The 12,744-nt window shown below is 38.5% G+C and overlaps 3 protein-coding genes across 4 annotated transcripts; 1 reads left to right on the plus strand and 2 right to left on the minus strand.

The window, feature by feature from the left end:
* Window positions 1-69: 69 nt before the first annotated feature.
* LOC110049968 (INO80 complex subunit C-like) lies at window positions 70-2,281 on the minus strand. Its single transcript, XM_020755825.2, has 5 exons — window positions 2,168-2,281; window positions 1,986-2,102; window positions 1,687-1,786; window positions 791-858; window positions 70-299 (listed from the first exon to the last, which is right to left on the minus strand). The coding sequence occupies exons 1-5, from the start codon at window positions 2,279-2,281 to the stop codon at window positions 174-176; spliced, it is 525 nt and encodes a 174-aa protein (XP_020611484.2). The 3' UTR covers window positions 70-173.
* A 77-nt stretch (window positions 2,282-2,358) lies between these two features.
* On the plus strand, window positions 2,359-9,674 carry LOC110049986 (coiled-coil domain-containing protein 148-like). Of its 2 annotated transcripts, XM_020755846.2 has the most exons (12): window positions 2,359-2,498; window positions 3,085-3,525; window positions 4,092-4,410; window positions 4,937-5,081; window positions 5,610-5,816; window positions 6,049-6,189; window positions 6,429-6,547; window positions 6,732-6,849; window positions 7,695-7,745; window positions 7,908-7,997; window positions 8,514-8,653; window positions 9,364-9,674. In XM_020755846.2, exons 1-12 carry the CDS (start codon window positions 2,438-2,440, stop codon window positions 9,371-9,373), a joined length of 1,842 nt encoding a protein of 613 aa, XP_020611505.2. In that variant the 5' UTR covers window positions 2,359-2,437; the 3' UTR covers window positions 9,374-9,674. The 2 variants fall into 2 exon arrangements, with proteins under 2 accessions (XP_020611505.2, XP_089141601.1); XM_089285475.1 differs by lacking the exon at window positions 9,364-9,674 and having other exon boundaries at window positions 8,514-8,663.
* A 265-nt stretch (window positions 9,675-9,939) lies between these two features.
* On the minus strand, window positions 9,940-12,612 carry LOC110049987 (protein downstream neighbor of son homolog). Its single transcript, XM_020755847.2, has 3 exons — window positions 11,527-12,612; window positions 10,686-11,137; window positions 9,940-10,552 (listed from the first exon to the last, which is right to left on the minus strand). Exons 1-3 carry the CDS (start codon window positions 12,452-12,454, stop codon window positions 10,253-10,255), a joined length of 1,680 nt encoding a protein of 559 aa, XP_020611506.2. The 5' UTR covers window positions 12,455-12,612; the 3' UTR covers window positions 9,940-10,252.
* Between the last annotated feature and the right edge of the window lie 132 nt (window positions 12,613-12,744).

The raw sequence follows: 12,744 nt of genomic DNA on the forward strand, positions 1-12,744 counted from the left end.
TTTTCTGTTTGATTCATCAGCATTGACTTTGAGTGCTAGCCGTCTAGTCTGTGACACAGATAATGATAATTGTTTTGAAAAAATATATTGTATTTTTAAACTTGAAATATTATATTTACAAAACTCTGTTTAAATTCTCACTTATTTACACATCTACAAATCAAAACTGTATTTCACGCAGGGGCTGCTTTCCTCAGAGCCAGATAACCACTGACAATGTCCATGGGCAAACTACGGATTGAACCAAACTCCATAGAGTTGTTGTATTGTATTCCTGTCCTTGGGTCCTTGTATTTCGCCTGAAATTCACAACAATATCTCTTACTTATTTTAACTACTATCCAGCACCAAAACAAAATTACAAATATATGCTCAATTATTTTTTCATTTTTAAACACCTACTTGTACATAATAAAATTATTTTATTCTTGGTTAAATAGTAACTACTTATTAACCGAGAGTGAGGTCTTTACGAGAAAATCTCAGACTGCGACCTTGCCATATTGACAGAGTGATAGCGAGCTTAATACGATAAGGTTTAGGTTTGAGATTTTTTTGCTAAGACCATATGTTCAAGGTTAATAAGTTGTTTATTATATGGCTTTTTGCTTTGTTTTTGCAAGTCTGTAATCGGCCCATGGGCATTATGGGAGAATAATGCCCTACAATAAGCCAATCAGAGGGCACGTTATATTGGCTACGAGAGAAAACCATATAATAATAGCCCATAATAAAAATTGTAAGTAGTTGACATTTTCAGATAGTTACACTGAAATCTTTAGATACTTACTGGTAAGCCTGAGAGGTCGGCATACTTTTTGGCTGGTTTAAACGAAGGTGGGGCATCTACACTGCTATCTATACACAAAAACAAAACAGGATTTTACAATTTTCAGCCTTAATATCAACGACAAAATGTGTTGTTCCAGAAAATGTTCATACTCTCCTCACAAAAATTCCAGTTTTAGTTTGTACATGTACTCTCCTTTTAAAATTTTAGTTTTTGAGACCCCTTGCCCTTGGAATTAATTCTAATAACCCTCTCTGAAGTGGGTATGGAAATTTGCAGAAACCACACAATTTATCTAGTTTACCATGCTCAAAAGGGTGGTATTGCAATAATCCCAGTCAGATCAATTCATGGAAAAGAAACTTGGGGAGTGGGGTGGGAGGGGGGAGAAGGGGGCAGTAAAATTCCAAGATGTCCTAAATTATGGAAACCATAATCAAGTGCCAGTCCTTTGAGATCTCAGCTTTGGAAGAAAACAACGACTTGCTACTTTTAGAACTGCATCATGTGTACTAAAGGGATCCATGGTTGAGTGTCGATTGATACCCCTGATCGATACTCTCTATTGACATCTCAATCGGTACTCAATTGACATCTCTTGAAATTGATACTCTGTCGACACTCAATCAACATTTGATCAACAGTTGATCGATAGTTGGCTGAGTGTCAACCAACTCATATGCAGCTATCGAAATTTAGTTGACTGCTGACCAAGGTGTCGATGTAGTGTTGATTGAGTATTGATCGAATGTCAATCGAGGGTATCGAATGAATGTTGAACAACGGTACTTATCGAATGTCGATCAAGGATCAAGGTATCGATCAAATGTTGATCAAGGATATCAATCAACACTCAACCATGGATGCCTTTAGTATACATAATCTTTCGAACTTGCATGTTGGGTCATCCTGTTTCCAAGGAAGTCCTCTCTCCAATGTCATAATCTGTTTTAAATTTTTCCAGATCTTTTTCTTGCCTGCATTAACCCCTGAGTGCTATGTTAGAAAAAAACAAACACAGCGTTAGTGACATAACCCTTAACAAACTACAAAAACTAAGCTTAATTTGAAACCTAATAAGCTTAAAATAATTTCTAAGCTTACTATATTTCCTTCTTCTTTTATATTTCAAGTTTATTATCTTCTCTTCCCTTTTCAGCTACAGTTCTTGAAGATAACATATAAGTTGACTTACCTCGAAATTAGTATCTTTGAAGACAAACTGTCCATTGGGTTGAACACTCGCCTCGCTGACAACACTGTAAGACGACGGACTGCTTGACGTGGAGTCCAAATCATCGGCCACACAGGGCTAAAAGGGAAAAAAAAATCTGGTAATAAATTGAACTATAACGCTTCACCAATGAATTAACTTACTGTTATTGGTCTTCTGCGCTTGCTTGGAGCAGCAGGCGCAACGGCAGGGCTAGCTGCACGCTTCGCCTTTTTACTTCTGCTCGAAGGCCTACTCGACGCCATCTTGGTTAACATAGAAGTGTGGCAAGCTTTTCGTAGTGTACGTATGACAACGAGGCTGTCGTACTTTTCAAAATGGCGCCCGGGTGAAGAGTTGTTGATGTCGTGAAGGCAGTTGTCAATGGGCGATTTTCTGGAATGTAATGATGTAGTTAACCAACTTTTGCTTGAATGAGTGGAAGGGATCTTAGGAAGTTCGTAAACTTCCACAGAAGTGCCATCGGTGCCGCAGGTATGGATTAATTCAGGAACGAAAAAACCTATTTGGATAAAAAAAATCAGGCCCTTAACTTTTAACTCAGTTTCACTGTTGGCGTGGAGAAAGAAGAAAAAATTTCCAGCACAACCAATTCCCACTTAATAGAAATAAAAAATGAGTTTATATCCGCATACCAGTGATGCTACTCTCATCAGAAAACTGGAGTTCTTCTGAAAACAGTCTGACAGTGAAAAAGCAATTTATTCCTGCAAACCAAACATATAAGTCTTTTATACTGATGTAGGTAGCATCTGAAAGATTATTATTAAACTTTTTTTTTTTCAGTTTTTAACTGATTTACATTTACAAACACAGTATACATAGGAAAAACTAAACAAATAAAAAGAGGAAATAATAATATTACAGCACAATACTTACTTACAGTACAATATGATTTTATGCATAAATAATGTGTTAATCTTAGTCTCAAAAATATTTATATGAATTTTAGCTACTTGCTACAGTACTTAGTTTTTTTCTAAGTACATGCAGTAATAATCAATGAAAATCTAATACCATAGCAACAATACTTAAAACTATTTTTCATTTACATTTGCAGATAGTTCACTAGTAAATCGTTTTATAGAAGGACATGGCAGTAACAGATATAGGCCGGCTAATTACGACAAACTTCAAGCCATCGCTCAACTCAGAAAGGCAGCTGGTAACAAGACCTTCCAGAAGGTTGAAAAGATAACAAAAGCCAGCAAAGAGAAAAAGGAGCAGCACCTCCTTCAGCAGCATAAGGCTTGTTGGTCAAAGGAGAAAATAAGACTTCATAGCTTACAGCGGAAACTGCAAAGTGATATTGATGCCTTACGGCCTGGTAGTCCTTTAGATTACAGCTCCATAAAGGAATTTTTCCAAGATCTAGAAATTTACGAGGAAATTCTTAGTGAGGATACCAGTGAGTTTAAGAAGAGCACTATACAGCCCCTGTGGGATTTAAGAGAAGACTTGCAGTTTTGGCTTGGTGAAAACAGGGACAGAATTTTGATGGGTCAGTTGACAAGTTGATGCAGTAATATTGCTGTGCCTTTCAATAACACTGTTTAATCAATGCATTTATGTTTCGTTACTGTCAATCATCTTAGCAGGCCTCTTAGATAACAGAAATTTACTTTCGTGGGTCGAAAAGGTCATGTCTGTGGGTTGCAATTGGTCAGTTTTGATCCACTTTATTTGTACAATTTTTCGGGCTCGGTTGATTGCATCATAGATATGATTGACAGCAGCCAAAACTGGAATCATTAGCTTCAGTGCATTGTGCAGTTCCAGAAAATGTCCATAAGATGCTCCCCTCACAGAGGGGATTGGAATTTCCTGGGGGGTGGGGGATTCTGTAAGACCAAACAATTTTTAAAAAATGTATGAAACTTAATTGGAATTTCCAGAGGGGTGGGATGTGGTCTGATTAAAAAGTCCCTTCCATGGGGGAGGTATGGATATTTTCTAGATCTACATATTGTAAACTTCAGAGTTTGCATAGGCGTAATAATGACTTATTAATTCTTATGGGATCTAGTCAGCAACTTCTGCTGCTTCTGGTCTTTCCTTTACATTCAGGTGTTGCTGAGAAAGAACACTCAGAGGTTCTACAGGTTGTGGAATCAGTCAAGATGCAACAACAAGGAGTGATGGAAAAACTGCAAATGGAACAAAACCAGCTTGAAGAAGAACTTGATGGTATGGCGTTACATGAAATGGTTGGATCAGGAATGATATCAGACATTGTTACAGACACAGGAATTCCTGATGAAGCATATACCTTGGAGTGTCCTGACGAACATTTAAAGATGACTGTACTGGAAGAGTTTCTTCTGCTGGACAAAAAATATGAAGCTCAGTTAGAATACCTGAATATCAAATATCGACATACAAAACAGTTAGTACAAACATTACTTATAAATATGAGTAGTTTTGGGCAAGAAATCCCTGTATCTAAGGCCTATTCTGAATGTTGTGCTACTGCCATGCCAAACTAAATTCAAGAATTAAATTTGACTCAAGCACGGCATTAGCATGACATTTGAAACCACTTAGTTTGGCTTACTGAATTAAGTTTGGCACAACCATTTAGCATGGCATGTCTTGCCGTGCCATAAGGTAGTAGAACAACTTGGCTTCAAACAGCATGCTCTTGCTGTGCCAAACTGAACTCAGAGCCTGCTGCATCAGCTGCCATTGCTTTCTATCATTTAAATGGTCTTCAGCAAAGCAAACTTCTTCTAATCTTCGGCGTGACCGAATTAAATTCAACATTTGAAACCACTGGTGTTCTTTTGTCATGCCACCACGTGGGCCAAATTCATTTGAGTTCAGCACAGCAGTACTTAGCACAATGTTTGTACTAGGCCTAACCTTCACTATTTATTAACAAACAATAATGTTGTTATTTTACTATATTTTAGAGGCACTACAGGAGGATGGTCAAAACATGATCATCTCCATTTTGTTCATCTAATGGAACAGTATCCACCTGAACTACCAAACAGAAGGATGCTTTATATCGACAGAATGTTAAGAGAACTCTCACATAAAACTCGTTCACAGCTGGTAAGGAATTATGATGAAATCAATGTTTTGACAAAATTCTGAAATGTGACTTACGTTGTTACAAGGGAGAGACAAGGAAAAAAAATTGCAATGGAGTAGCATCGCAGGCACAGGGAATAGTGACTGTTCCACTGCTCTCAAAGCTAGTCTGATAAGCCACCAAATCTAGTAAAGGTGAGGTCATGTCAGGCCAGTGGCTCATACAGCCAGAGCCTATCCTGGTTTCTGTAGCATGAAGCTCCCCCCTGAATAGGATACTAGTCCATCGCAGCGTTACCTCCCAGCATTAAATTTGCTGTACCCATTTATACATCTGGGTAGATCGAGAGAGGCACTGCAAGAGTAACATGTCTTGCCCTAGAACACAATGCAATGACCCAGGCCAGAGCTTAAACTTGGAACACTCCCCAGGCTCCAGATCCAGGCTCCAGAATGCTAAAGCATAAGACCACCATGCCTCCACACCAAATCTGGCAAAAAAAGACCTGATCTAGCCTACTCTCACTGATAAATTATGAAATGTTTTAGGTTGAACATGAAGAGTGGTTTCTTGCACACAAATTTTACCAAGAGCAATTTCACAGCACACTTCGTGCCTGGGCCCACGACAGGGAAGATCTGCTGATGAACGTGAAAGCAACATTCGTTGATGCGTGGGCAGCTTATGAAGAGGCTGCAGAGAAAGCCAAAACAAGAAAGAAACAGGAACATATATGCCAAGAACTCTACGAGAAGGTTTATCTGAGTTCATTGTTTTAAGACTTACTATAAGTAAATGTTGATTTTTAATTAAAACCTAGCAGGGAAAAATCTCATTCAAAAAAGGAAACATACAAAAACAAGGAACAAGCCAATTAATCAAAAGTTGAAATGTTTAACTGTTCAGAAAAATGTATAAATTGACAGAGTGACATAAAAACTTGTGGTGTTGAAAATCAATGTATAAGTAATTTTTTTTTCTCTTGAGGTACTTGCATTCCGTGAGCAGAAACTTGAGGCACTAAGGCTTCAAGCTGCTATTGCTGCACAACAACAGGAAGAGGAAGAAGAACAACTACGAGCTGCCGAGGAAAAAGAGAAGAAACGTAGAGATATGCAACACAAACAAGTAAGATATTTAACAGGGTTAGTAAGTAGTATCAATTGATAAGATTGGTGAATTGTTTCAATTCTGACCTAACAACAGGCTCTTGAAATAGAGGCAATTTGTACAACTTCAACTTCAACTTCACTTTATTTTGCGCTTCCAGTTTTGTACAGATAAATTTGCATCCCTACCATCGAAAAATTTCACGTAATTTATTTATAAATTATTAAAAATTCTGTATTTTTTCCTCTCATTTTAAGATCCAGGATTTCAGGGAGCAGAAGGAGAAGGAAAGAGAAATTTCTGCACAGGAACAGAGAAGAAGGCTGGCAGAATTACAAGAAAAAATGGCAGAACAAGCTGTGTTAGATCGAGAAAGGTACTTTACAGCTAGAAATTACTTAAGTCCAGCAGCCTTTAAGACCTGAATCACAGCTAGATTATGCTAGTTATAGCTCAGTAACAGCATGTAGCTTTTGTCCACAGCTATTTTTATTCAATCGCTTTTGGGGCAATATACGCCCTTTTGCATGAAATCTTTCAATTGTCCCTATTTTTTGCAGGGTGCAATACCGCAAGGAGCAGTTGCAGTTACAGCAAGAAGCAAAGCAGCAAGCAAAAGAACTAGCTCTGGAACAAGAAAAGGAAAAACAGAAACGACTGGACAAACTTAGAGAACAGGCATGTGGTGTCATTGTTATTGTATTTTAGAGTATCACCACAGGCCCTTACACCGGTCAATCTGTATAATGTAAAATTCCAATGATAAACCATGTTACTTACTAAAGGCTTTAACTTTTTGCCGGGTATATTTTTGGGAGGGCTTAAAGGACCTGTCAGCTTCCACCACTTTCGATGCCATTGAATTATTGGTATTGCAAGGTGAAGGGAAATCTTATTGCTTTACAGTAAGGTGTGTTCCTGAAAGTATGTTTAATTATCTTTGGTTGGTTCATAGTGATTTCCTTTGTTTTGACATGCTCCGTATAAAATATAATTATATTCAAACTCTATCAAGTAAACAAAAACAAAGGTTTGGCTGACTAGGGTCCTTTAATATCACTTGGGCTCAATATTGGATCAAATCGTGATGTTCAAAACTAAGGCTTTTCTGCATGGGTATATTTTTTGGCGGGCCTAAATTATATCACTTGAGCTTATTATTGGAAAGAATTTTCATGTTAACAACTAAGACCATTCTGCATCCATGGCATTTTTTGGAAGGGCATAATATCACTTAGGTTTATTATTGGAAAGAATTTTCATTGTGTTTCAAAAATGTTTGGGTTGATGTTACATGTATGTAAACCCTGCCAAACTTTATAGAAGAGATGATGCATGTAAAACAGTTTAGGAACACACAAGAATGCTGCATATAATGAGATAAAACACAAAGTAGGTTCTGTGTTTGCATTTGGGGGGCTTGTTATCAGAAATTTGGGGGACAGAGGGTGTGGAAATAACTGAAATTTTACAGTAGTTGGAAACTCTGCTCAAGTACACCTCTGTTCTGGTTTTCAATGTAGGTTCAAGTTCATGTAGAGGATGATCCCCACAGGGTGTTTAAACCAACTGAGGTAGGTGAAACTATCATTTGTGCAGTTTTAAAATAAGATCTGAGACTCATTTGTCTGTTAATGACACAGATTTTGGCATTATCTGTTGAGATGAATCTAAACTCAACCTTTCCACACTATGAGATCCATTCCATTCATCATGGTTATGGTTATGTTCCACAGGCATCCCAAGCTCGTGTGGCCAGTATGTACGAGGAAGAACTTGACCTTCAGCATCCTCTCTATGCTGTCCATGGCTACGATGAAAAGCAGGTTAGATGCGCCTATGCCACATTTCTCTTTTTTTGAACTTCCTCACCAAGGGACACTGTACTTCTTCCAACTGAATAATTCCTTGGTCTAGACAATGTGTCACATTCAATGTCATAAATTATAAAATGTAAAACTAATCTAGGAAACGTTTGGATGTATACCAGGGCTTTACTTGGCTGTAGCTCATTTCACTCCACCTATCTTCCCCCCAACCCCCCGCTACTAATGGGGGATCCAGATGTGCTCCAAGGGGGTAGGGCTAACCCCCCTGAGTACCTCCCGTAGTCCCCCCCCCCCAAAGAAAGACACCTCCTGTTATGAAAACTGAAAGTGCCCCACAATGGCACTTAGCAACTGGAAGTAATTCAGATCTGCTTTCTCTTGCCATTAATATTGCTTGATGATCCACGGAGGAAGTGAAGAACTGCTCCACTACATGTACTGAGTTGTGTTCACAAGTGAATGCCTCATTTGATTGTGATGAGTTTACACTGCAGTGTTCTTCCATTATTTTAGGTGGCAGGCGACAAAAGACTGAGAGTTGAGAATGCCCTGAGGGAAGCAGGGATCCATAATACTGATTATGCAAGATGGATTATGGCTACAATAAAACCACCCCACGAACCACGCAAGGATCAACATTCAACCCTGTTCAAGTATGAATGAAATCATTTCTTATGTAATATATCAAACACAAAAGAGCATGTTTGACCACATTTCCAAATGCAGAGAAAAGGTTTGAAAATATAGCACATAGCAGGGTGTTTTTGACAAATTCGAAGTGTTCAGAAATGTGGTCAAAAGCAACAATGAACATTTGGTTAGTTTTCATCCAGGCGTTTTTATTCTTGATGAGCTTAACCCACATGACAATTATGTTTCTTGAAAATGTAATTTTTCACTCTACAACAAAAAATTGGCATCCTCATAAACAGTCCTCTCAAGAATAATTCTACAGTTAAGGCTATAATCATTAATATGTGAAGTCTCTCTCTTGAATATAAAGCACTGCCGTGAATTCAAGTGGACTCTCATATCCAGTTTTCGTGTATCTGATTTTTGATTGAGAGGAGAATGGATGCCTTCGCCCTTTGTGTGACTCCATGCAAGCCTTGATGCACTCTCATATCCAGTCTTATCTCAACTGAAAAGGCTGCACATGAAAAATGGCTGTGATCAGGACTAATTTACTAACTAATCACTCCTTAATGGTGATTGATTTTCCCACAATAAATTTGATCCAGAGAATTGGACCAAATATATAATATAATTGACTCTTAAATAAAAAGACATCTGTCACTAATTTTAATATTGAGTGTCTTCAAAAACAAGGAATTTATCATTGTTTGTTTTGTTTTTCATTTAGATATGACTGATGGGAGTGTAGAGAAGCTGTGAAGATGTCAATATCTGTCATTTCTTCCTTTCCCATCAGTTTTTAAACTGATGAAAGACTTTTGGTGCATCAACTGCTTTAAAAGACCTATAGGTGTAAATAATTATTTATTATAAGAAACATCAAATCTAACTGGATTGGAAAAAAACAGTATGGGTTCAACATTTTCAAAAAACAAAAGCTTCCCTGTTCACCCGAACATCCAACAAGGTTTTTATATCTGTGCATGAATTCATATCATTGTCTGTACATACAACATTATTAAATGAGTTCTTGACAAAGTTGGTTCCTAGTTTGTTTTCAAATGAAAAGATGGGGTCCTAGGTAATTTCCTCACTTAGAGCTTAGAACTTAGACCCCCCGCCCCCCTCCCACAAACTTTCTTGAGCCTTGCAATGCATAAAATAAATTGCAGAAAATTGGGGAGTATGTACGAAGTACATGACCTAATTGAAAGTTTCTAAAGAGGGCAAGGCAACATATTCTAGGAAGGTCACCCTTCCTCAAAGTAAACCTAGAGATCCCTGCTAAAAATGCAATGATAAATAATGTACACTGATTTTATTGTTTTTACAAATTTTTTGATAAGACGGATTACATAAGAAATATTGTCTTTATCTGAAATGCAAGGTTCAAATATTAAAATCCTGGGTACCTTCCAGAAACAAGAATGAAATACAGTACTGAAAAGTTGATTTCATTCTAAGTCAAATTTCCAATATTGAATTTCATTACTTTGTTTATGGGAGGAAAACTTGATGCAGTTTGACTGTAACTTTTATAATAACTTAAAAATATTTACACTTGTGCAATTTACATAAATGCTTGGGAAGGTTTTCTCTTAGCACCCTGTTCATAATCAAGTTGTCCATGTAAAAAGGTTGTCTTTGCAATTAAGTTCTTTTAAAAATGTTCCTTTCAACTGTTCTGCTTCCTGATAGTGCTTCCACTGCCCACATGTGATGCTGTGCTCTAAGTTACTTCCACTAGGGGTACAAATTTTGTCCTCTGTCTCAAGGGTTGCAACATTGAAGGCCACTGATGGCTGGTGTGCAGAGAAGGTGGCCTTAAAGTCCCCATTTTGAGAGGCCTTCAATAGGTGACACAGTTCATACATACACCCAGGCAGTAAGGATCCAGAAATCTCCAGACTGTATAACTAAAAGCAAACCGTACAAATCACTTTAGCTCTTTTACCGTCCAATTGTACCATTCAGAAATTTCATTCTCCCAACCCACTTTTTTCTCATGGAAGGGAAACGAGAAATTGGAAATTGATCACAACCATTTACCTGCTTCATTCCCTTGGCTTGTTGGTGTTTCAGAATGCCTTGGTTGACCCTCAGACTTTTTAAGGTAGCACCGTCAAATGCGACAGGAGCTAGAAGTGTTGGTGGCACTTGCGCTTGTGGTCCTGTATTAGCTGTTAAACTCTTGCAGTTGAGTAGGAAGTTAAATAGAGCATGTGTATCAGCTCCTTTCACCAGCACAGTTGAGGTTGGTTGTTGATCAATGGTTCTGAGGTTGTTTCTTTGATGCGGTGTAACAGTCTTTGGGTTAAGTAAGGGAAACTGTTCTTTATCGAGGCCCATGCTTTCTAGCCACTCTCGCTTGTCACTGTGCTCGTCATCAGAGCCATCCCCAGGCTCCCTTTCCTCCTCTTCATCTGAGTCGTCATCTTGCGATTCAGATCTGGTCTCTTTCTTTCCTCTGTCTTCCAACTGTGGCATAGTAAAGATGACACCTGTACAGTAATGCCATGCGCCAAAGTGAGACATGAAAGCAATTGTGTGGTTAAAACTAGACAAGTTGTAGTTTAACAAGTCCAGGAAGGATTTTAATCCAAACAAATTCTAATAAGCTGATTCTATAAAGGGGACAAGATATGCCATGACCAAATGGCTTAAGCTATTATTTTGTATTTTCTTGAGGTCTGATTTTTCTCATCGCAGGGTTCAGCCTATAATTTACAGACAAACACACTACTAATGGGACATTGTTTAGGCCTAACACTTTGGTATCATTTGCAGCTCCCTGACTCTAATATACCCCAGTACCCATCCCCCACCTGCCCCGTCCCCATCTCAATGGACACGCTCTGCGAGTCGCACAACTCTGCTGACTTCTATTTACCTTCGTTTCGAAGTGCATCGCGAAAACCTTTAGTCGTTGGTGTAATAAGCACTTGTAGAGCTCCATCTCTGTTTATTTCTGCAGCCTGAAAGAGCATAGTGTTTTGAATTCCAACCAGATAAAAATACGGACAGAAACCAACTCGCACCAGGTTGAAAACAGAGCGAAAACTGGACACCCAGTCGCTGTGAAGGGAAGAAGCGATTTCATTCGTAATTTGAAGGTCTCTTTTCGAACCACTTTTTCCATCAGCGGATTTTCGTGGGAAAAGTTCGAGCCAAGGTAGAGAAGGATGCGCCCATACTTTAGTGAAAGAACAAAATGACGAAGGATAACCGTTGATTGAATTTTCAAGTGATTCATCCGCCGAATCGCATTCCTTTGTTTGGCAGCGAACGAAGTTCAACAAGCCTTGACCCTCATCCCGTGTTTTAAGCGTTCCACACCAATTAAACGACTTGGAAGAAGTGAATCGTACTTTAGACTTTAAACTCCAATCTAAAGGAAAGCTTTCTGAACCTTCAACCTCCTCTGTCGGGGTTTCTTCTTCGGTTTGTTCTGCAATAGCGTTGCCCGTATCGAATATTTTTTCGCATGTATTTTCCTGTACAATCTTCGCTGATTGATGCGTGTTTCCTGAGATATTTTCGAGATTCTCGTCCAAACCGTCGAGGACATTAAAGAGCCTGCACTCCGATGTTTTCGCATCAGAAGTGAGATTTGGCTTTTTTCTTGGGGAACACCTGAAAGGATTCGCTCGCTTCAATGACTGAGTGCGGCCATCTTGAACAGAGCCGTTGATCGGTTTCAGAGCATTTGAACTCCTAATCGCTGGGTTTTGCGTGGACTTCTTCTTCTTAATCTTCAACTTTATAACACTTGAAGGTTTTGCAAGCCGGATGGGTCCAGCTGGAGAATATTGTGACATATTTTCTAGTGATATAGTTCTTCCCAAAAACGAAAAACTCTAATAATAAGTTTTACAAATTCCGCGCCAAACGAACACATGACGTCACTTAGACTAGTGCCCAAGCCTACACGCCATCTTTCATTCACAAACATTCAAAAACATTTGCCACATTTGCAAAAATCCCCGATGTAGTGTACGAGGAAAGATTTTGAACGTTATTATTACGAAATTACTTGCATATCTATGATATTCAAGATCATTGTTTACATTTAGTTTGGAGATCAAAATACAACACCTACGGGTTGGTA

The sequence above is a fragment of the Orbicella faveolata genome, unplaced genomic scaffold (genome assembly GCF_042242905.1).
Source record: "Orbicella faveolata isolate gen_17 unplaced genomic scaffold, um_ofav_v1 contig_13, whole genome shotgun sequence".
In the NCBI taxonomy this organism is placed as follows: domain Eukaryota; kingdom Metazoa; phylum Cnidaria; class Anthozoa; order Scleractinia; family Merulinidae; genus Orbicella; species Orbicella faveolata.

Excerpts from the sequence above, each read along its gene's own strand:
- LOC110049968 (XM_020755825.2), bottom strand. The coding sequence starts at position 2,281 with ATGTTAACCAAGATGGCGTCGAGTAGGCCTTCGAGCAGAAGTAAAAAG. Across the intron at positions 1,787-1,985 it reads TCAAAGATACTAATTTCGAG|CACTCAGGGGTTAATGCAGG; the intron begins GTAAGTCAACTT and ends TTTCTAACATAG. Across the intron at positions 300-790 it reads CCGACCTCTCAGGCTTACCA|GCGAAATACAAGGACCCAAG; the intron begins GTAAGTATCTAA and ends TGTGAATTTCAG.
- LOC110049986 (XM_020755846.2), top strand. The coding sequence starts at position 2,438 with ATGAGTGGAAGGGATCTTAGGAAGTTCGTAAACTTCCACAGAAGTGCC. Across the intron at positions 2,499-3,084 it reads AAGTGCCATCGGTGCCGCAG|ATAGTTCACTAGTAAATCGT; the intron begins GTATGGATTAAT and ends TTACATTTGCAG. Across the intron at positions 4,411-4,936 it reads AAATATCGACATACAAAACA|AGGCACTACAGGAGGATGGT; the intron begins GTTAGTACAAAC and ends ACTATATTTTAG.
- LOC110049987 (XM_020755847.2), bottom strand. The coding sequence starts at position 12,454 with ATGTCACAATATTCTCCAGCTGGACCCATCCGGCTTGCAAAACCTTCA. Across the intron at positions 11,138-11,526 it reads CGATGCACTTCGAAACGAAG|GTGTCATCTTTACTATGCCA; the intron begins GTAAATAGAAGT and ends ATTACTGTACAG. Across the intron at positions 10,553-10,685 it reads AAGCCAAGGGAATGAAGCAG|TTATACAGTCTGGAGATTTC; the intron begins GTAAATGGTTGT and ends GTTTGCTTTTAG.